Source organism: Mauremys mutica, chromosome 7, assembly GCF_020497125.1.
Source record: "Mauremys mutica isolate MM-2020 ecotype Southern chromosome 7, ASM2049712v1, whole genome shotgun sequence".
Classification (NCBI taxonomy): Eukaryota; Metazoa; Chordata; order Testudines; family Geoemydidae; genus Mauremys; species Mauremys mutica.
Window position 1 is genome coordinate 48,289,736 of NC_059078.1, and position 22,167 is coordinate 48,311,902.

At 44.8% G+C, this 22,167-nt stretch overlaps 1 protein-coding gene across 1 annotated transcript in view; it reads right to left on the minus strand.

Moving 5' to 3' along the window:
- Positions 1 to 22,167, minus strand: part of DNAH1 (dynein axonemal heavy chain 1) — a 148,135-nt gene that overhangs the window by 108,110 nt on the left and 17,858 nt on the right. The window contains exons 6-18 of the mRNA XM_045025192.1: positions 21,914 to 22,046; positions 18,195 to 18,356; positions 17,519 to 17,771; positions 14,431 to 14,588; positions 13,394 to 13,605; positions 10,800 to 11,098; positions 9,855 to 10,005; positions 9,177 to 9,370; positions 4,453 to 4,678; positions 3,468 to 3,587; positions 2,382 to 2,464; positions 1,557 to 1,698; positions 249 to 404 (exon numbers count right to left, since the gene is read on the minus strand). Coding sequence (XP_044881127.1) covers positions 249 to 404; positions 1,557 to 1,698; positions 2,382 to 2,464; positions 3,468 to 3,587; positions 4,453 to 4,678; positions 9,177 to 9,370; positions 9,855 to 10,005; positions 10,800 to 11,098; positions 13,394 to 13,605; positions 14,431 to 14,588; positions 17,519 to 17,771; positions 18,195 to 18,356; positions 21,914 to 22,046 — 2,289 coding nt within the window. The remainder of the gene's footprint in view (positions 1 to 248; positions 405 to 1,556; positions 1,699 to 2,381; positions 2,465 to 3,467; positions 3,588 to 4,452; positions 4,679 to 9,176; positions 9,371 to 9,854; positions 10,006 to 10,799; positions 11,099 to 13,393; positions 13,606 to 14,430; positions 14,589 to 17,518; positions 17,772 to 18,194; positions 18,357 to 21,913; positions 22,047 to 22,167) is intronic.

The following is a 22,167-nucleotide window of genomic DNA, read 5'->3' on the forward strand; positions in this document are numbered from 1 at the left end:
GAGGCATCACCGCCGAAATGCTGCAGAAATTCGGCGGCATTTCAGCGGATGCTCCACTGCCGGCCAGGACGCAGGTGCATTTAGATGCCCCTGCGGGCGCCATGGCACTCGCGGGCACTGTGTTGGGGACCCCTGACCTAGGGGATTTATTTTTTTTGCATTGGAGTAGCACCCAAAGGCCCCAGTTAGGACCAAGGGCCTGTTGTTTGCAGAGGCTAACACAACAGAACCCACGATCTGACACTTACATTAGTAACTGGCAATCCAAATATCCGTTCCCTGTTGTTGTAAAGCAGCGCCATCTGCTGAGACTCCTTCAACTGCTTCTTGACCCTTCTTGCTTCATTTGCTATCTCATGTGCTCGGGTAATGTCCACATGGACAGAAAATCCAGCCACGACCAGCTGGAAAAGAAAAGGCAGTATGTGGAACTCAGGCTGAAAATGCTGAATGCTGCTTTCTAGAATCTCAGCTTCACTGCTCACTCTTGGTTGCCCTCCAGCATGCAAAGAATTGGACAGCTCTCACTAAAGCCCATTTTAAATTTCACAGTCTCTCTCCCCTATTCTAATTCCAGCTCCCTTCAGGCCACGGAGAAGGTGGTGAGGAGGCAATGATAAGCCCTGATCAAGATCAGTTGACAGAAAGAACAAATGTGGGCACTGGCTGCCTCTTCCTCTTGCAATTGATTGCCACCCACTCATCAGTCCATGCCCAAATGTATCTATACTGAGTTGTACCGCTAGCAACGTGGAACCACAGAAATTAAAATGAAAGATCTACTAGGTCATTTTTTCCATCCCCAAAAATTGTTTCCTATATTATATTCTCCAGGCTCTTGTCCAATCTTTTTTGTTTTTCAATAAACTGAAGTGTCAGGGGCTTCTATCACTTCCTTTGGTAGACTATTCCACTGCCAACCAGTCTTCACTTTTAGGAAATTCTTTGCTTAATTTCAACCCATTACCCCCAGTGATACACGTTTGGAGAGAGTCTTTGAAATCAGTTGGCACATTGATTAGAGCTGGTCCAAAATGGAGAGTTTTTCCTATGGATAATTTAAATTTTTTGGTGAAAAATCAAATCTGAAATATTTGATTTTGAAACACTGCCACTGCATCTCTTGGGAGTTGTTGTTCAGGTGCCTCAGTCTCATTCTCCTATCTAGTCTGGACATGGAACCCAGCCTAGGGCTCCTATGGTGCACCATGGTCTTCACTGTTGGTGAGGAGAGGTGGGGCATCATGGGAGATGAAGTCTAGCTCGGGAGCTCAGCCCATAGCAGCTCCTTGAGGCATTGTGGCAGCATTTCAGAATAAAAATATTTCTGTTTTCGAGCATTCAGTTTCTCCATGAAAAATAAAAGTTTTCCATGGAATTCAAACAATTTCTCATCCAAAAGCAGTTTTTAGAAAAAAAAATTTAACTGGTCCTACCATTGATCTTAGAATTGCAAATGCTCCTGAAGATACCCCAGATCGCCAACAGCAATGATTTCAAGTCTTTGTGATTAGGGCTGTCTTAGGGCAGCCTCCCTAGTGCTAGATTGTTAGTACCTGCAGACCATCCAGCCGTTCCAGAAAGTTGTTCTGATCCATGAGCTGAATTTTGCGGAACCTTTCTTCATCTTCTAGGTGCTGCTGCCGAATCATCTCCGTCTGCGTGGCGATTTTCAGAGGCCAGTTGCTCGCAGCCCACCTGAGCTCAGATGGAACAAGAATACAAAAAAGATGAGAAGCAGCAACCTGAGGCCTATTATTGGAATGATGATGAGCATAACAATTAGATAACCCAATCAAACTGATGAAGGAGGCTGACCAGCAACAGAAACGTGCATGGTTTCAAAGCACATTTTTTGGTGCTCTGTTCTTTGATATGCAGTATCTGCATCTAAACTGTTCAGTAACAAGAGGCTCAGGAAGGAAAGGGAGAGGAATTTGTAAAAAAAAAAAAATCCGGTGTATTAGTAAAAGATGTGTGGATTGCTAAACAATTCCAAAAAGTCCAGTGGGACTGTCTCTCTTACAATCTGTCTGCACGGTACCTAGCAAGAGGGGGCCCCAATCTTAGTTGAGGCCTCTTGGTGCTACTGTAATAGAAATAATAAAATAAAACAAAAAATATAAATAAGCTGGCAGATAAGGTCTTTAATTTGTTAAAGAGGTCCATCACTACAAGTTTGCCTCCTGTCCAGGCCAGGAGGCAGTATGAATCTGCACACCTCTACAGACTCAATTTCTGAATTAGGTGTTCAATGCACATCTAGCCTGAACTGCCACATAAAAAGATCCGAAGCACCTGGTATACAAATCAAACCCTGAGGCATTAAGAATGGTAATAGCTGCAAAATAGGCTGCTTTGACAGTAAGAGAAATGCTCACTTGTCATTGAAATCATCTTGGGTAAGGTTGTAAAGGAATTCCTCCATAACCTCATAATCTTCCATGACCTTACTTATGAGTTCCTACACAGGGAGACAGAGAGAAAAGTAGACATCCTCCAAATTACACATATTGAACATGTTGCTTACTGAGATTGTCTGGCAGGATACACACTGCATTTGCATGACACATGCCATCATCACACAACCTTACCCCAACACAGAGGACTTCTATACCACAAAAGCAGTGGGTCTGAGTCTCCAAACACTTGTGGTATGAGTGATCCTCAGACTACATATATGAAAGGGAGTGTGACCCAGTGGGTAAGACACTGGATTAGGAATTGGGAAACCCAGATCTATTCCAGGCTTTGCCACTGGCCTCTCAAGTGACCTTAGGCAAGTCACTTCACTGCTCAGTGCCTAGTTTCAATGTTTATAAAACTGGGATGACACATCCCTCCTTTGTAAAGTGCTTTGAGATCTACAGATGAAAAGTCAAGATCCAATATCTGTGCAGAAATATTGAATGTCTAACCAAGAAGTAGAAGGGATATACAGCATACATTAAGGACAACATTTTCAATTGCCTTTGCAAGTTTCCCCTGCAAAGACATTTGCGTGCACATAACCTGCTTTAGCACATACCAGTCCGGTAGCTAGGCATCTGACTGCCCAATTTGCATAGACACACTGGTTTTATACACACATGCCCAGTTGCATAAATGACATTGGGGTTAAATTTCATATGTCAGCTGAAAATCTGGATTTAAGGGGCTACAAAGCTTGTGAACACCGCACAACCTCTCAAAGCTTCATAACAGCCTGGATCAGAGGCAAGGTTTCCCAAGCAACAAAACAGGTAATTGGACTGACTGGCTAGATCTCATTTCTTCAAACATGGATTAATTTAAGAAGCTGAACCAGCTTTTGCAATGACCTATTGTTCCAGGACAGATTCAGAGCTGGATAATAAAATGTCAAAACAGTGGGAGATCTACCTCCAAGACTCCAACCACTCTATTCCCACATTTTTATCCCCTGGCTCTACTGGGCACCCCCTTTTGATCAGAAAAGCACGCCTTACTTCCTGCACTTTCAGCTGCTCAGGGACTCCCTTCATCCACTCCCGCACCTCAGCCAGCTCCTCAATGCTGTTTGGTTTCTCATACATTTTCCGGCTGATGGCTTTGAATGCTTCACAGATCTGCAGGAGGACACAGAGAATGTGTAAATGCACACACTGAATAGAGGAGCAGCTGCAGCCTTCTCTAATGGGCTACAGGGTTTCATTCCTATGGGGTCACTACCTTTAAACCTTGGCATGCATCCGACGAAGTGGGTATTCACCCACGAATGCTCATGCTCCAATACGTCTGTTAGTCTATAAGGTGCCACAGGACTTTTTGCTGCTTTTACTTTTAATCAGTGGACTACAACAGAGGCTTAAGACCTGGTTTTCAGAGGAGCACTCATAACTCCCATTAGAGTTAATGGCAATTGTGTGTGCGGAGCACATCTGAAAATCAGGCCAGCAATCTCTCATATGCCAGACTCCAGTGTAAGTCAAAAAGCTGGCTGTGACCCACTGTAAGGGTGGTCTAAAGCTACAAATATATAGTACTATTCTAGTTCTTCCTGTTAGTAGCCCTTCATCACCTGCCTCACACATGTAACTGTCTATATATTCTAGTTAACCTCATCAGCTTCCTGCAGAACTTCCAACTGGCAGCGAGGTAGAGCATTTTAAATCCATGAACATAACTATTTAGGAGATGGTAGAAAGCCACTAATATTTCCATGCCAATAGGTGTAGCTTTCTTGCACAGAATTTGTTACGAATGCAGGCACACTTTGATTTAACTGGCTCTTCACATCTCCCTTCTAGCCTTTTTCAATTGGCATCTGCCACTAGTCCTACCTAACAATTCCAGTGCGAGTTGGAAAACGTCCTCATTAGAGTGGCCTCAATTGCTATCATTTGGCCACTGTGCAATCCCAAATTCTCTGCAGTGGTGCCTCCTGAAATAGGGGGACAGGTGCAAGACAAAACAGAGAAGTGTGAAACTTACATTTTCCACCTGTAGGTGTAGGTTCTTAGCCAGTAGATCCAACATGGAGGTGGCTAGGGCTTTGCGTTTTTTGGACAGATTTTGCTTGACACCTTCAATGCTGACATAGAAGGGGCCGATGATGATGGAGCTTGGCAGAGTGTTGTCCAGCATCTCCTTTTCAGACAAGTGCAGGTTTACTATTTTTCTCACATCCTGGGCAGAGGGGCATTGGGCTTGGTACTCTCTACAACCAGAAATATAATCAAAGACAAGCCAACCCATACCATACAGCGCATGAGAACACTTATCCCTACATGCCATATATACACATTCACATAGATGTCATTAGACCTTTGTCCAATGTTCAGGAGATGAAATTAATGACAGGCACATGTATTATTAAAAACTCACAGATTTCTCTGAATTTACATATTTTAGAACCATAGAGTGAGATGCATTCCCTGCCTCTGAAAGCTTACAATCTAAGATAGAGATGACACAACACAATAACCCAATTGACAACTGTTCAAGGAACAGAGAATGAGGGGAGAAGCAGGAAGGAGGGATTCCTGGGAGAATTGGGTTTTAAAGCTCAGTTTAACGACTGGCGAGGACAGGAGGCCTGAAAAGAAGAAGGTGAAAGTAAATGAGGCAAAAGGATGACTGAGGTGTGGATGGGGGTTTTAGCAGTGGGAACAGGCAGGTTGAAACAAAGGGAAATGCTACTTCCTACACCATGTCATCAGCCTGAAAAGGCAGAGTTGCAGGAGGTCAAACATGCTAACCAGATTTTCAAAAGGGATGAGTAATTTTCTGACCAATAAGATCAGAAGGGAATTTGACTGTTGTCAGGGGCAGACAGGAATTCCCACCGCTACTAACAATATACAGCATTCCACCAGTAGCTATTTTGCCTTCCTCTGAAAGCATCAGTTATTGGCCACTGTTGGAGGCTGGATTTGATGCACCAGTGTTCTGATTTGGTATGGCTAATCCCTTAGAATCATAGAATATCAGGGTTGGAAGGGACCTCAGGAGGCCATCTAATCCTACTCTCTGCTTAAAGCAGGACCAATCTCCAACTAAATCATCCCAGACAGAGCTTTGTCAAGCCTGACCGTAAAACCTTTAAGGAAGGAGATTCCACCACCTCCCTAAGTAACTCATTCCAGTGCTTCACCATCCTCCTAGTGAAAAAGTTTTTCCTAATATCCAACCTAAACCTCCCCCACTGCAACTTGAGACCATTGCTCCTTGTTCTGTCATCTGCTACCACTGAGAAGAGTCTAGATCCATCCTCTTTGGAACCCCCTTTCAGGTAGTTGAAAGCATCTATCAAATCCCCCTCATTCTTCTCTTCTGCAGACTAAATAATCCCAGTTCCCTCAGTCTCGCCTCATAAATCATGTGCTCCAGCCCCCTAATCATTTTTGTTGCCCTCCGCTGGACTCTCCAATTTTTCCACATCCTTCTTATAGTGTGGGGTCCAAAACTGGACACAGTACTCCAGATGAGGCCTCATCAATGTCGAATAGAGGGGAATGATCACGTCCCTCGATCTGCTGGCAATGCTCCTACTCATACAGCCCAAAATGCTGTTAGCCTTCTTGGCAACAAGGGCACACTGTTGACTCATATCCAGCTTCTCGTCCACTGTAACCCCAAGATCCTTTTCTGCAGAACTGTTGCCTAGCCATTCGGTCCTTAGTCTGTAGCATTGCATGGGATTCTTCCATCCTAAGTGCAGGACTCTGCACTTGTCCTTATTGAATCTCATCAGATTTCTTTTGGCCCAGTCCTCTAATTTGTCTAGGTCCCTCTGTATCCTATCCCTACCCTCCAGTATATCTACTCCTCCTCCCAGTTTAGTGTCATCTGCAAACTTACTGAGAGTGCAGTCCACGCCATCCTCCAGATCATTAATGAAGATATTGAACAAAACCAGCCCCAGGACCGACTCTTGGGGCACTCCACTTGATACCAGCTGCCAACTAGACATGGAGCCATTGATCACTGACAGTTGAGCCTGATGATCTAGACAGCTTTCTATCCACCTTACAGTCCATTCATCCAGCCCATACTTCTTTAACTTGCTGGCAACAATACTGTGGGAGACCGTATCAAAAGCTTTGCTAAAGTCAAGGAATAAACACATCCATTGCCTTCCCCTCATCCACAGAGCCAGTTATCTCCTCATAGGAGGCAATTAGGTTAGTCAGGCATGACTTTCCCTTGGTGAATCCATTCTGACTGTTCCTGATCACCTTTCCTCTCCTCTAAGTGCTTCAGAATTGATTCCTTGAGGATCTGATCTATGATTTTTCCAGGGACTGAGGTGAGGCTGACTGGCCTGTAGTTCCCTGGATCCTCCTTCTTCCCTTTTTTAAAGATGGGCACTACATTAGCCTTTTTCCAGTCATCCGGGACCTCCCCCAATCGCCACAAGTTTTCAAAGATAATGGCCAATGGCTCTGCAATCACATTCACCAATTCCTTTAGCACCCTTGGATGCAGTGCATCCGGCCCCATGGACTTGTGCTCATTCAGCTTTTCTAAATAGCCCGGAACCACTTCTTTCTACACAGAGGGCTGGTTATCTCCTTCCCATGCTGTGCTGTCCAGTGCAGTAGTCTGGGAGCTGACTTTGTTCGTGAAGACAGAGGCAAAAAAAGCATTGAGTACATTAGCTTTTTCCACATCCTCTGTAACTAAGTTGCCTCCCCCATTCAGCAAGGGGCCCACACTTTCCCTGCCCTTCTTCTTGTTGCTAACATAACTGTAGAAACCCTTCTTGTTACTCTTAACATCCCTTGCTAGCTGCAACTCCAATTCTGATTTGGCCTTCCTGATTTCACTCCTGCATGCCTGAGCAATACTTTTATACTCCTCCCTAGTTATTTGTCCAAGCTTCCACTTCTTGTGAGCTTTTTTGTGTTTCAGATCAGCAAGGATTTCACTGTTAAGCCAAGCTGGTTGCCTATCATATTTACTATTCTTTCTACACATCGGGATGGTTTGTTCCTGCAACCTCAATAAGGATTCTTTAAAATACAGCCAGCTCTCCTGGACTCCTTTCCCCCGTCATGTTATTCTCCCAGGGGATCCTGCCCATCAATTCCCTGAGGGAGTCAAAGTCTGCTTTTCTGAAGTCCCCGGTCCGTATTCTGCTGCTCTCCTTTCTTCCTTGTGTCAGGATCCTGAGCTCAACCATCTCATGGTCATTGCCTCCCAAGTTCCCATCCACTTTTGTTTCCCCTATTAATTCTTCCCTGTTTGTGAGCAGCAGGTCAAGAAGAGTTCTGCCCCCTAGTTGGTTCCTCCAGCACTTGGACTAGGAAATTGTTCCCTACACTTTCCAAAAACGTCCTGAATTGTCTGTGCACAATTGTATTGCTCTGCCAGCAGACATCAGGGTGATTGAAGTCCGCCATGAGAACCAGGGTGTTTGATCTAGTAACTTCTGTTAGTTGCCTGAAGAAAGCCTCGTCCACCTCATCCCCCTGGTCTAGTGGTCTACAGCAGACTCCCACCACAACATCACCCTTGTTGCTCACACTTTTAAACTTAATCCAGAGACTCTCAGGTTTTTCTGCAGTTTCATACTGGAGCTCTGAGCAGTCATACTGCTCTCTTACATACAATGCAACTCCCCCATCTTTTCTGCCCTGCCTGTCCTTCCTGGACAGTTTATATCCATCCATGACAATACTCCAGTCATGTGAGTTATCCCACCAAGTCTCTGTTATTCCAATCACATCATAATTCCTTGACTGTGCCAGGACTTCCAGTTCTCCCTGCTTGTTTCCCAGACTTCTTGCATTTGTGTATAGGCACTTAAGATAACTCGCTGATTGTCCCACTTTCTCAGTCTGAGACAGGAGTCCTCCCCTCTTGCATTCTCCTGCTCGTGCTTCCTCCTGGTATCCCATTTCCCCACTTACCTCAGGGTTTTGGTCTCCTTCCCCCAGTGAACCTAGTTTAAAGCCCTCCTCACTAGGTTAGCCAGCCTGCTTGCGAAGATGCTCTTCCCTCTCTTCGTTAGGTGGAGCCCGTCTCTGCCTAACAATCCTTCTTCTTGGAACACCATCCCATGGTCGAAGAATCCAAAGCCTTCTCTCCAACACCACCTGCATAGCCTTTCGTTGATTTCCATGATTTGATGGTCTCTATCTGGGCCTTTTCCTTCCACAGGGAGGATGGATGAGAACACCACTTGCGCCTCAAACTCCTTTATCCTTCTTCACAGAGCCACGTAGTCTGCAGTGATCTGCTCAAGGTCATTCTTGGCAGTCTCATTGGTGCACATGTGGAGAAGCAGGAAGAGGTAGCGATCCGAGGGGTTGATGGGTCTTGGCAGTTTCTCCGTCACATCGTGAATCCTAGCTCCTCGCAAGCAGCACACTTCTCGGTTTTCCCAGTCAGGACGGCAGATAGATGACTCAGTCCCTCTTAGGAGGGAGTCCCCGACCACCACCACCCGCTTCCTTCTCTAGGGAGTGGTGGTCGTGGAACCCACATCCCTAGGACAGTACATCTCATGCCTTCCAATCAGTGAAGTCTCCTTCTGCTCACTCCTTGTACCTGTTCACTGGAGTGCATGCCACACACTTTTGTGAGCACAGAACAGCGAATACATACACACACACTTAAGCAAGGATACATGAGATGGGGATGTACTATAGTAATAAGTTTCTAAGGACATGGAAGTCAGGTCTGTGGTGTCCTGTCTTGATGTTACTTACTTTAGAAAGGATTGGATGTCATTATTATTCAGCTCTAACTGGTTCTCATACTGCTTGGCGTAGGCTTGGAGGGGGATCACTGCCTTGCGGATGGCAGATTGGATAGTGATGCGCAGTTCTTCCACAGGGGGTTCGTGCAGGCCCACCGACTCCAGCAATGGTGTGCCTCTAATAAACATGTTCTCCAGCACATACTGGAAGAGTGCAAAAGGAGAGGTCATTCAAAACAAGCAGGTATCACCCTGCCGCTTCTCAGTCTCCAGCAGGGGAACAGGTTTTACAGCGTGAAGAACTCACATTCTTCACAATGTATTGCTCTGTAAGATGGGTCATACAATCATCATCAGGAGGGAAGGTACCTCTAGAAGGTTATGTGGTCCATCCTTCTCCATTGCATCAGGAATTACTTCATTCATCCGACCCCAGCCCCAGTAAAAAGATAAATATAGAGGAAAGATAGGAGGATCTTGGAAGACAAATTTCCCTCTCAACAGGGAGAAGAGGATATACTCCAAAGGGACTTTCCCTAACAAGTCTGAGGCCATTAGTCTACATGCTATTGCCATTCATGATTCCACCCTCATCAGCTGCCATACATTCTGGGTCTCTAGGCCACTTAGTCTCTGTCATATTGCCACTTAGTCTCTGTCATATTAATATTTCCCCAGAGTAACACACCGTCTCCAGTTGTGGTATGGTATGGGTCGCCAGGATTCCCTTGTCAAACAGAGAAATAAGGGAGGTCTCGAAGTTTTCCAGAGGTGTGCTGAAGTGAACCCCACTGTTATCCAGAATCAGATCCACCACGAAGAGAGGATTCTTTCGTGGCCTGCAAAGGGAGGAGATGGGGTGTTACGTGGCTGTTTGCAGAAAGAATGGCACCTGCAACACTGCCATTGTGCTGTGTGTTTAAATCCCAACAGTGAAACTGACCAGCCGTGTGGCCTTATTCACTTCCCCAGGCTCTAAAATAGAACTAGTAGTGGTCACCTTCCTCCCTGGGGTGTTGAGAGAATTCATTAGCTAACATTAGTAAAGTGCATTGAAAATATTGAACCAGATCCTGGCCTCCAATAAGGCCTGCACTAACAGGACAGCTGGGGATTCGCCCAGCTCTATGCCTCCCTCCCCTGGCTCCAGGGCAGGGGTCCCCAACGTGGTGCCCGTGGACGCCATGGCGCCCACAGGGACATCTAAATGCGCCCGCCTCCTGGCCGGCGGTGGAGCATCTGCCGAAATGCCGCCGAATTTCTGCGGCATTTTGGCGGCGACGCCTCTCGATGCCGCCACTTGCTGCTGACAAGGGACGTCATCGAGAGGCGTCGCCACCAAAATGCCGCAGAAATTCGGCGGCATTTCGGCGGGTGCTCCCACTGCTGCCACGGTCCTTCGTGTGGTGCCCGCCAGATGAAAAGGTTGGGGACCACTGCTCCAGGGTTTGTGCTGGAGACATGTCAAGAGAGAGGGATGGAACTGAGTTCCTCTTCATCATGAGCACCACCATGAAACCCCAACCCAAATGCAAAGTGTCACTGTAAAAATCTATGGTAATTACAAATACCATATTCTTCCCTGCTCCCCTGTTCTCCCCCAAGCCTAATCTCTCATCTCTCTCCTCCTTACTTGTATGGGCTGTTGATGAGGTCCCCTCCCCATTCCATATCCTCCGAGCAATTCAGGACATTGCCGCAAGCATCCAGCAAAAGCTGAGTGAAGCTGACCAGGGAGTCCTGGACCAGGAAGCGCACAGAGTCTTGCAAGTTGAACTTGATGAGCTCCATCAGCTTATGTAGCTTGGACATCTGGTATACACCCCAGTTAGACTGATACAGATTGTACCACCCTTTACCAATCTCCCTCAGACTGCTCTTTACTGCTATCTTGAGAGTATTGATCCAGGTGTCCTTGAGAAACATCTGAACCTAGAACAAAGAAACATGCAGTGAAGAATTTATCCTCAGAGGACTGATGGGAAAACAATAGGGTGACTATTGACCACTGGCAGGGACCACTAGTGCCCAGTCCAATACCAGTCCGCTGTGAAACAAGTCCTGTCATTTCCAATCCATTTTGGTTGACCAATAACCCTCATATTTATGGATACGTACCCAACATATTATATATCTAGTTCCTTAACAAAGGCTCATGAAAAGGCCTGCTGTTGAGAAAACATCAGAGCTGTGCTTCTCCATTTCACCTAAGCTTCTGCTTTCTATCCCTGTTGTCACAAATTAGACCAGAGGGGACCATTATGATCATCTTTTAGTCTGACATCTTCCATAACACAGGTCACAGAACTTCCCTGAAATACTTTCTCTTTGCTCTAGGTTATGTCTTTTAGTGAAACATCCAGAGATGGAGAATCCACTACAACTTACCAAGGACAGAGTCCCTGCAGTTTGTAAGTATGGCTTACATTCTGTTTTCTCATATGTATGACTTTACATTTGGCAATCTTAAAATACATTGTTTGCTTGTGCCCAGTTTACCAAGCAATCCAGATTGCTCTGGATCAGTCCTCTTCATTATTTACCACTCTCCTAGTTTCCAATTTACTAGTCCCCATGGTTTTCTACAGAACAGTATCAGAAGCTGTATTTCATAGGGGTCCCCCATAAAACTCTCTGTAAAATATGACTGAGAAATGAGGGATGCACATTTGTCTTCTTTTGGAACTGATTAAAGTGATAGGAAGGTGCTAACTGAAGGGCAGCAGACTCCTGCAATGCTTTGATTCATTAAAATGCTACTAAGAGTCAAACTTGTTACATGGACTTCTGCTATGTGTGTGTAGAAATCAAATTTCAACAGTGCAAAGGGAAACAGCATTTTCTCATTGACAGAGTACAGAACTGAGGGTTGGGGTCCTTATACAGTAACTCCTCACTTAACGTTGTAGTTATGTTCCTGAAAAATGCAACTTTAAATGAAACGATGTTAAATGAATCCAATTTTCCCATAAGATTTAATGTAATTGCGAGGGGTTAGGTTCCAAGGAAATTTTTTTGGGGCAGACAAATGGCATTATATACTGTAGTTGGGAAGTGCCCCTGACTTACCCCACACAGGCACAGCTTGCTGCAGGCAAGGACATTAGGAAGCACCTTTGCAGCAGCAGTGGCAGCTTCCCTGGAGAAGAACAGGTGCCGACTTTGCCGGGAATGCTCCGGGCCCACCTCTTCCTGTCCCCGCTCCACTCCAGGCCTCCCTCTTCCCACCCCCACTCCACCTCCTCTCCAGAGCATGCCACATCCCTGCTCCTTCCCTCCCCCACGAAAGTCCTAAGCACCACCAAATAGCTGTTTGGCGGCGCTTAGGACTTTCTGGGAGGGAGGGGAAGGAGTGGAGACACAGTGCTTCCCTGCCCCTCCCAGAAAGTCCTAAGTGCCACCAAACAGCTGTTCGGTGGTAGGGGAAGTGCTGGGAGGAAGGGGGAGGAGGCGGAGAAGAGGAACTTGTGCAATGCTCCCTTGTAAAGTTGCTGCTCTTCCACAGAATCTTACAAGCTGTGGACAGAGCAGGCCTCCAAACAACGTTATAAGGGAGCACTGCACTACTTTAAACGAGCATGTTCCCTAATTGAGCAGCAACATAACTTTGAAACAATGTTAAGCGGGAGGACGTTAAGTGAGGAGTTACTGTATACACTCTGCCTATTAAAATGAAACACTCTTTTCCTGGCTGGTTCATATCCCAGATTGGGTGGCCTTGGGCAAGTCTCTCAACTTCTCTCTGCCTCAGTTTACCATGAGGATGAAGCAGCCTTGTACAGTGTATGAAAGTCCTCTGACAAAAGATATAAGAGATTTATAAGGTTTTATTTTTTTACTCTATGGTTGTTAGTAACTAAAGCTTTTTCACTAAATCGTGTGAAAAAAATCTAACAAAACTAATACGAACTCAGAAAAATTCTGTTTTTTCATTATCCCTGTGGTTAAAAGAAGTGAGAGGATCTTAAGAAAATCAGTATTTTTAGTGGAATCAAAGCTCTGGTTCCTTATAACAATAAGGGGAGAAGGAACAACAACAATTTGGAAATCTACAATGCAGATTTTGCCCCATGTTTTTTAGAAAAGCTTTGTCCAGTTGCAATAAATCAATTATATAATTGCTAAGATCTGTCTGGCCTGGTCTGATTGGTATATGCTAAGAGCCCTGTTGATTGTTCTGTATCTCCCCTCCCCTTAAGCAAATGTTCCCTCCCTGCCCTTCCTTACCTGGGTGAAGGTCTGCGTCTGGATCTGTTCAAACTCCTCTAGCCGGCCATACTTAGACAAGGTTGAATGAAACAGAGACATGGCTGCAGCTTTGTTGCACTCATCCCGCACCTGCGATAAGGCAAGGATGACTTCTGGCCTGGTCAGGAGCGAGACAAAAATAAAAGATGCCCGTTGCTCATCAAATGGATAGTCTGGGATCTTGACCAGCCCTGCCAACAAAAGAGAGTGTGTCATTTTAAGAGGAAGAGCATTTGCAATCCCTTTTTAGGTTGGGACCAACATATGGCTTGATCCCATAACACTTTACTCATGTGAGTAGTCCTTACATACATAAGTAGTCCCAGCAGACACCAAGTGTTCTGCGTATCTGAAGCTGGATGAAAGGGCTGGTGTTGGCCCCAAAGGTTGCACTTCCCCACTTTAGGGGACTTCATAACTAACAAACATCTGCTCTGTCCATGCACAGAAATGGAGCCCTGGCCCCAGGACAGATCTGATGTTCTGATTCATAGGTCCTGCATCATGAGGTTCTTTTTGGTATGGCAGGAATGGCCCAGGGGTGGGGGCCATGTCCCACAATGGGACTGCGCAGAGGCTGCCACAAAGAAGAAATCAAGATTCTGAACATGAATGATAATGAGAGGCCTCCTCGCTCCCAAGCATGGCCTTGAAACCTCCACAGTTTGCCCCCAGCATTCCAGCCACTGTTAATAAAGCTGGACTGTTCATGGAATGCCTCAGCTTGTGCAATCTCACTCAAAGTGCCAAGGCCAAATTCTGGTCCCAGATACACATATACAGTTTCCAAGGATCATTCATAACCTAACCCACTAACGTAAATGAGTTCTCCATGCATGCATCCAATTTGGCTGTCTGCCGGTCCCCCAGAATAACTGGCAAACATACCACCTTGTACATCCTCTTGCATTATAAACCTGTATGTCTGAAAGTCTCCCACAATAATGAAGAAATCATTTTACAGAAGGATCCTTGCAACCCAACTGGAGCACAACTTTCTTCACCAGATCCCATACCTCTCTCTGGCACCTTCTCCTCCTCTTTCTCTGGCAGGGTGACATATGAAAACGTCTGGGGCTTGGATGTGATGACTCCATCAAAGATAATCTTGTTCATGGTGCGTTCATAGTCTAGGCTCACCTCCTTTTCCAGGCATTGCAGACAGTTCAACACACTGATGACGATTATAAAATGAATGAACAGTGACCACTCAGATCTGCACCAATCCTCAAAGACCTTACCCCCAAATTATTTCTCCTGGGTTCACTTACACTTAGCTTGCTTACTAAAAATATCTGAATTACATTAGCAGAGCTATGGAGGCCCAGGAATAGAACAGCAGATGATGATGCAGGTTTGAGGTTCATTGGCAGAGTGTGGGGCCACAGGACAAAATAGTGACGTTGCAAAGGTGTCCCACCCTGCTGGGTGTGATGTGAGTGTGAGAGAGGACTAGATTTGAATCTAGAACTAGCACTCCTCTCTCTCTCTCTCTTTCTCCTCCTTGCCCTCCAGTCGTTAAGCTGTCTCTGTACTAGTCTGTTCTGCTTGCACTGGTTGCAGCAAAATGAAACTGACTAGCAGCTGATTAGGATCATCTTATCTGAATTGCTGCTACAGAACAAAGTGGAAGGGAAACATGGTTTGGACCAAGGGATGTGAGAAGAAAAGTATTACAAAGGCCGAAGAAAAACAATCTAAGGGTTGGAGAAAGCTGTGTGTGAATGCTAGGAATGCTTGGGGTATATGTGCCATCTTCCCAAATGCCCCTCTGAATATTTACTGAAAGTATAAAATTCCTGATTTTCCTGATCCTGAACTCCAGCTGCCATTATCCTATAATGTTATTGTTTTTCACTTCAAGCAGAGTACTTCTCTCTGGCTACATCTCTGTTCATAAACAGAGACCTTACTCTCCAGTCAAGGCTGCTAGACCACACAGCTCTTCACAGCGCCACATTTCTGAAGGGGGTCAATGCAGTTGTTCATTCCAAGGGACTGAAGGCAATACCACCACTGGTAGATGATGATTCAGCAAGCCCAGGGACTCTAAAACTTTTCCCTAGCCTAGGCTGTATCTCAGCAGAGAAATTGTCTCATTTGTAACCAGGTTACTCCTTTCCTTTTCTATTTGATTACACAAGATCCCTATGCATATTTTCTTTTAGTCTGACAATCAGCCACAAAGGCAGCTGGCACCAGACAACTGGACAGCTCTCTGCTGACCACCAGGAAGCACTCTGCAGAGAGCTGGTGGTCCATAGCCTAATGTAGGGACCATTGACAATCTGTGCTCTGGAAGCTGTTTCCAGTGTCTGTAACTGAAAATGTGCAGCTCCTATGAAAGTTTCCATCTCTCGGCATTATCCTACTGTGACACTCTGTACCCCAAAGCAACACCCTGGCACTCCCATATTCACCAGTGTTAGATAATTGCAACAAATCTTGTACAAAATATGTCATGTGAGGTGTCAGTGGAAAAGTTATGGTTTGCTGAATATGATTATCCTAATTGTATGCATGTATCATTTTGTATCTTAAGTTAGAAATATTGACTTTATACCAGCAGCAAAGAGTCCTGTGGCACCTTACAGACTAACAGACGTATTGGATCATGAGCTTTCGTGGGTGAATACCCACTTCGTCCAATACGTCTGTTAGTCTATAAGGTGCCACAGGACTCTTTGCTGCTTTTACAGATCCAGACTAACATGGCTACCCCTCTGATACTTGACTTTATACCAGTATTTCAAATGTGTTTGCTCCTGGTTAACACCCACAAGGTAGTTTACATCCAGTCTCGCCAGCACATTGTGGACAAACCATTCAAGGTGATGGCCCATCAAGAAATACAATAGGCCATAAAAGAAGCTTACTCCCACCTGATGAACTTTTCTGTGAATGTTCTAGCCAGAATATAGGATGTGCAGAGCCCAATTCGAAAGAGCTGCCGCCGAAATGCCACCAAAGACAGCGGCAGCGATTGAGCTGCCGCCGAAGATAGTGGCAGCAATTCGGCGGCAGCTCAATTGGTTGCTGCTGTTTCCGGAGGCACTTCAGTGGAGGGTGTGGGGCCCCTCTTCCGGACGCTGCGGGGCCCGATTCCCAGGAATTGGTGGAATCGCCCTAAAGCTGGCCCTGCTGCCATGACTCATCGAAGTATGCAAGGGCATGTGACCAGCTCATGTGACACAGGACTCCATCTTGTGCCTATACTTTTCCACTAACTGTGCTGGGGGCTTTGTTTGGGACAATGAAGTTCCCTCCACAAGGCAGAAACTATAAAAGGGGGAAGTGACATCATCACTTGGCCTCACTCCCCTCCGCCCCCCACAACTCAACACCTGGAACCTTAGGAACAAGGACTGAACTGAGGATGTGGTCCCCGGCTGAAGGGATTTCTAGCCTGTGTATGGAAGATTGGTGGACTGTTTGTACCATCAGGATGAGACACTTCTTGATTCAACTCCTATCTAGTGTATAGAATTTAGATTGCGATTTTATTTTATTTCTTAGGTAACCAACTTTGATCTGTAGCTATTTCTTAGATTTTTAAGTGATTATATCTTTCTGTAGTTAAATTTGTTTTATTTTTTTTTTTTACCTAAAACAGTGTGTTGTTTGAAGTCCAAAGGGAAATCTGCTCAAGAACAGGGGCTGGTGCAATGTCCTCGCCACATTGAAGGAGGTGCGTACTGGGTAGTAAACGTATACTGGTCAGGCTTCTGACCAGGGCAAGACAGAACAGCTCTGGGGTCTTAGGCTGGGGAACTGTGGGGAACTGGTTGGAGCCTCTCTATTATTGGTTCATGGGTGGCTGGTAAAAGCATTCATGTAACACAGCTGGGTGTGTCCCTGCCTGTGAATGTTTGTGTGAGGGCAGATCTGGAGGGATCTGCAGCTTGTGTGAGAGCAGCACAGTGTGAGAGGGAGCCCAGGTTGGTAAGACAAAGGGCTCAGCGGTACCCCAGTTCTAGGTGGCACCCCAGGGAAGTCAGTCACACTATGCAGACATCCAGTACAGTACACTGAAAGCACAGCCATGATCTGAGTCTTTCAATGAACCTCTTCTAGCCCCCAGCGAAGAATCAATGGGATACTCACCGTATCTCTTTTCTCAGGTGTGAAGTGCTCATTGCCAGCTGCTTCATTCTACCTAGGCTCTTCTCATCAATGCTCCTCAGCCCATCCACGGGCATGCAGTCCACATACAGATTGTACCGCAACAGCGCCTGTGTTTTCTTACGCAGGGTATTGGCAGAAACCACTCGCTGGGCAAACACATGGGGGTCTTCCGCAAGAAACAGCAGACGGACTCGTGGCACCCAGTATTGACATGGCATAAGAGGGACTCTCCCTGGGGGGAAAGAAGGGAAGACATAAATAACACACACTGGGGTCCACAGTGAATGCAGAAATCAGATTCCCTATTTATTGTAGCCAATAGTTTGAATATACAATCAGGGTCAGGCTGATGGGGTGGTGGCAGTACAAGAGACTGCCAAATGAGGGATCAGAGTTCAGGTCTCGGCTGGCAGGGGATTGCAGTGCTGAAATGAATCCTGAACCCCTGCAAATGGCGAGTACTTCGAATATCCCCAAATTACCCACATTACCCCTGAATGGCATTGGTTCCAGGAAGAATCATGTCCAGCCCTCCAGTGGTGGGGAAGGAGAGGGAAAAGTATTATCACAATGCAGGGCTCTGGTGGTGGAAAAGGAAGCAGACAGGGGTAAATGAATGTCTCCCATCTCCTAATGAACACTAGTCAGAACACACCTTCTGGAGTTACTCCTCCATTTAGAATAGGCCTCCCTTCTTCATCCCGTACCATTCCCCTCTTGTTTGTCTTATGTACCAAGTACAATTTTGTCTCCTTGTCGTAATCCAGGATGCCAACGCTGACCCACTTATAGATCAATTCATGGCTTTTGGGATCCTCTGATGAAAGATATAATCATTACAATTCACAAAAGTAAAATGCCTGCAAGCTGCATGGAAACTTTTTAAAAACACCATTATAGAAGCTCAAACGATATGTAAACCACAAATTAAAAAAACAGGAAGACAACAACAAAAAAAATCATCATGGCTAAACAGAGTAAAAGAGGCAGAGACAAAAAGACATCTTTTAAAAATTGGAAGTCAAATCCTACTGAGGAAAATCAAAAGGAACATAAACTCTGGCACGTCAAGGATAAATATATTATTAGGCAAGCCAAAAAAGAATTTGAAGAGCAACTAGCAAAAGGCACAAAAACTAACAGCAATTTTTTTAAATACATCAAAAGCAGGAAGCCTGCCAAGCAATCAATGCTAAAGGATCACTCAAGGAAGACAAGACCACTGAGGAGAAGCCAAATAAATTCTTTGTATCTGTATTCAATGCAGAAGATGTGAGGGAAATTCCCACATCTGAGCCATTCTTTTTAGGTGACAAATCCAAGGAACTGTCCCAGACTAAGGTGTCAATAGAGGAGGTTTTGGCACAAATTGATAAATTAAACAGTAACACGTCACCAGGACCAGATGGGATTCATCCAAGAATTCTGAAGGAACTTAAAAGTTGAAATTGCAGAACTACTAGCTGTGATACATCACCTACCGCACCAACCTCCGATTGGAGGATAGCTAATATAATGCTGATTTAAAAAAAAAAAAAAAAAGCTCCAGAGGGAATCCTGGCAATTACAGGCCTGTAAGACTAACTTCAGTACCAGGCAAATTGGTTGAAACTATAGTAAAGAACAAAATTATCAGAAGCACAGATGAACACGATGTGTTGGGGAAGAGTCAACATGGTTTTTGTAAAGGGAAATCATGCCTCCCCAATCTATTAGAATTCTTTGAGGGAGTCAACATACATGTGGAAAAGGGTGTTCAGTATGATCAGTAGATACTGTCAAAGAAAATTGGTACCCCCTTCCCTTTTCCCCAGGGGTTTGGGCCTGTAGCAAAGGCCTGTAACAAAGCTATGAAACTTAAGAGCTTCAGCTAGGCTTGCTTTTCTGTACAAAGGGCATGCGGGGGCAGAATCATGTGGGGTCAGGGGCCCATGAAAGAGGAACTGGAATTGGATAAAGGGAAACCAGGAGATCTGCTAAGTTACAACAGCTGAGCTTGCTTTCGGGACTACAGAAAAGGTGTTAGAACAGTCAAACGGCAAACTTGGCTAGGGATAACAATAACAGGAAAAACCATATATGGAAAACTAATTATTAAGCTTGCTCTTGATTAACGTTGTATTCCAAATAAAATTGAAAATGGCAATTGAAAATGTATCGAGCGCGTTACGTGCTTGCGGTTTTAGCCTTTATAAGCTTGGTAAAATTTGTGGAGAGCAGAGCAGTTTGCCTCTTGCGTGGGGCCATGCTGACTCTCCCTGCATATATGCTTGTATAAAATAAAGGAGCCTCAGGCTGTCTGATCTAAAATCAACCATGTGGTCAATTTTCCACAACAATACTGTGTATTTGGACTTTCAGAAAGCATTTGACAAGGTCCCTCACCAAAGGCTCTTAAGCAAAGTAAGCTGTCATGGGATAAGAGGGAAGGTCCTCTCATGGATCAGTTACTGGTTAAAAGACAGGAAACAAAGGGTAGGAATAAACGGCCAGTTTTCACAGTGGAGAGAAGTAAATACCAGGGCCCACAAACATATGTACTGGGACCAGTGCTCTTCAATGTATTCATAAATGATCTGAAAGAGGGGTTAACTGAGGTTGCAAAGTTTGCAGATGATACAAAATCACTCAACAGCTAAGTCCAAAGTTGACAGAGAGGACTTACAAAGGGATCTCATAAAACTGGGTGACTGGGCAACAAAATGGTGGATGAAATTCAGCATTGATAAATACAAAGTAATGCACATTGGAAAACATAATCTCAACTATACATGCAAAACGATGAGGTCTAAATGAGATGTAACCAGCTGAAAGAGAGCTTGGAGTCATTGTGGATTGGATAGTTCTCTGAAAAACACCTGCACAATGTGCAGTGGCAATTAAAAAAACTAACAGAATGTTAGGAAGTATTAGGAAAGGGATCGATAACAAGACAGAAAATATCACAATGCCACTATATAAAGCCACGGTTCACACACATCTTGAATACTGTGTGCAGTTCTGGTTGCCCCATCTCAAAAAGGATATATTGGAATTGGAAGCAGCATAGTGAATGGAAACAAAAACGATTAGGGGTATGGCACAGCTGCCATGTGAGGAGAGATTAAAAAGATTGGGATTGTTCAGTTTAGAAAAGCAATGACTAAGGGGGGATATGATAGAGGCCTATCAAATCACGAATGGTGAGGAGAAAGTGAAAAAGAAGTGTTATTTATCCATTCACATAATACAAGATTACCATGTGAACCATCCGTTCACATAACACAAGATAAACACAAAACCATGGGTCACCCAAAGAAGTACTTTTTCATACAATGCACAGTCAACCTGCGGAGCTCATTGTCAGGGAATGTTGTGAAGGCCAAAAGTATAATTGGGTTCAAAAAAGAATTAGATAAGTTCATGGAGGATAGGTCCATCAATAGCTATTAGCCAATATAGTCAGGGATATAGCCCCTTGCTCTGGGTGTCCTAAACCTCTGAGTGCTAGGAGCTGGGACTGGATGACGGGGGATGGATTACACTATAAATTGCCCTGTTCTGTTCATTCCTTCTCAAGCATTTGTCACTGGCCAATGGAACACAAGATACTGGGCTAGATAGTTCTTAGGCTCTTATGTTCTAAAAAGGGTTTAGTTGATTCTCACAAGATATTGTGGCAAGTGAGATTTCCCAATCAAAATAACTGGGCTGAAGTTGCTCCTCTTCACTGTTATATGTCCCATAAGGTCAACCTCAGTTGCTCTGAGCTGAAGATTTTCTTTAATAAATAAATAAATATATAAAATAAAGTACCCAGCACAACAATGCAGAATAGTCATGCATGCAATTGCTTCCTGACATTTGCTCCATGTGTTCTTCCCATCGTTTAAGTTCTGGAACAACACGACTGGATCACACACACAGTGGCTCCAATTTTCAGAAGACCCTCAATTTGGCCTCCAGTTTTGCACCCACAGGTAAACACAGACATGTTTCATAGTATTTAGACTTCTAACTTATTTATTTGCAGGTCTGATCAGGGAATAAACATTTAAGTACTATAAAATTAGCCTGCAATTATTTCCAGGCACAGAAATGAGGTTGCAAAATCAGAAGCTATTTCTAAAAACAAGATCCAATGAATGCGTGGCAGATCTGAGAGCAGAACTCAGTTCTCCTGACTCCTAGTCCCCTGCTCTAACCACTAGAGCCTGTTACCCAAGTACTTGCTCTCATTTAATCATCTCTGTGTTCCATTCATCAGCATTACATTCATCTAAGTTGGACAGTTCCATTCCAAATGCTAACCATTCTATTGCAACAATCCTGTAAGTGTCATTAGCCCAATGTCACTGTGCAGAGCACCCAAACTATAGCTTAGTCATGCTTTACCGTGTCCCAGTTGATCATCTGTAGGTAAAAGTGCTTTTCCAGGAACTGGCTTTCTGTCTTGAGATCCTGGCTCCAACCCCAGCAAGAGCCACTCTTCAGGAGTCCGGCAGTCATACTCTTCATCATCAAATATCTACATAGGCAAGACAATGTAAGCAATGGAAATGAATCTCTGCCTGGGGAAGAAGATAACAACATGGCATAGAAATTTATGAAGGAAAAGAAACATGCACTCTCTGAATTTTATATAACGT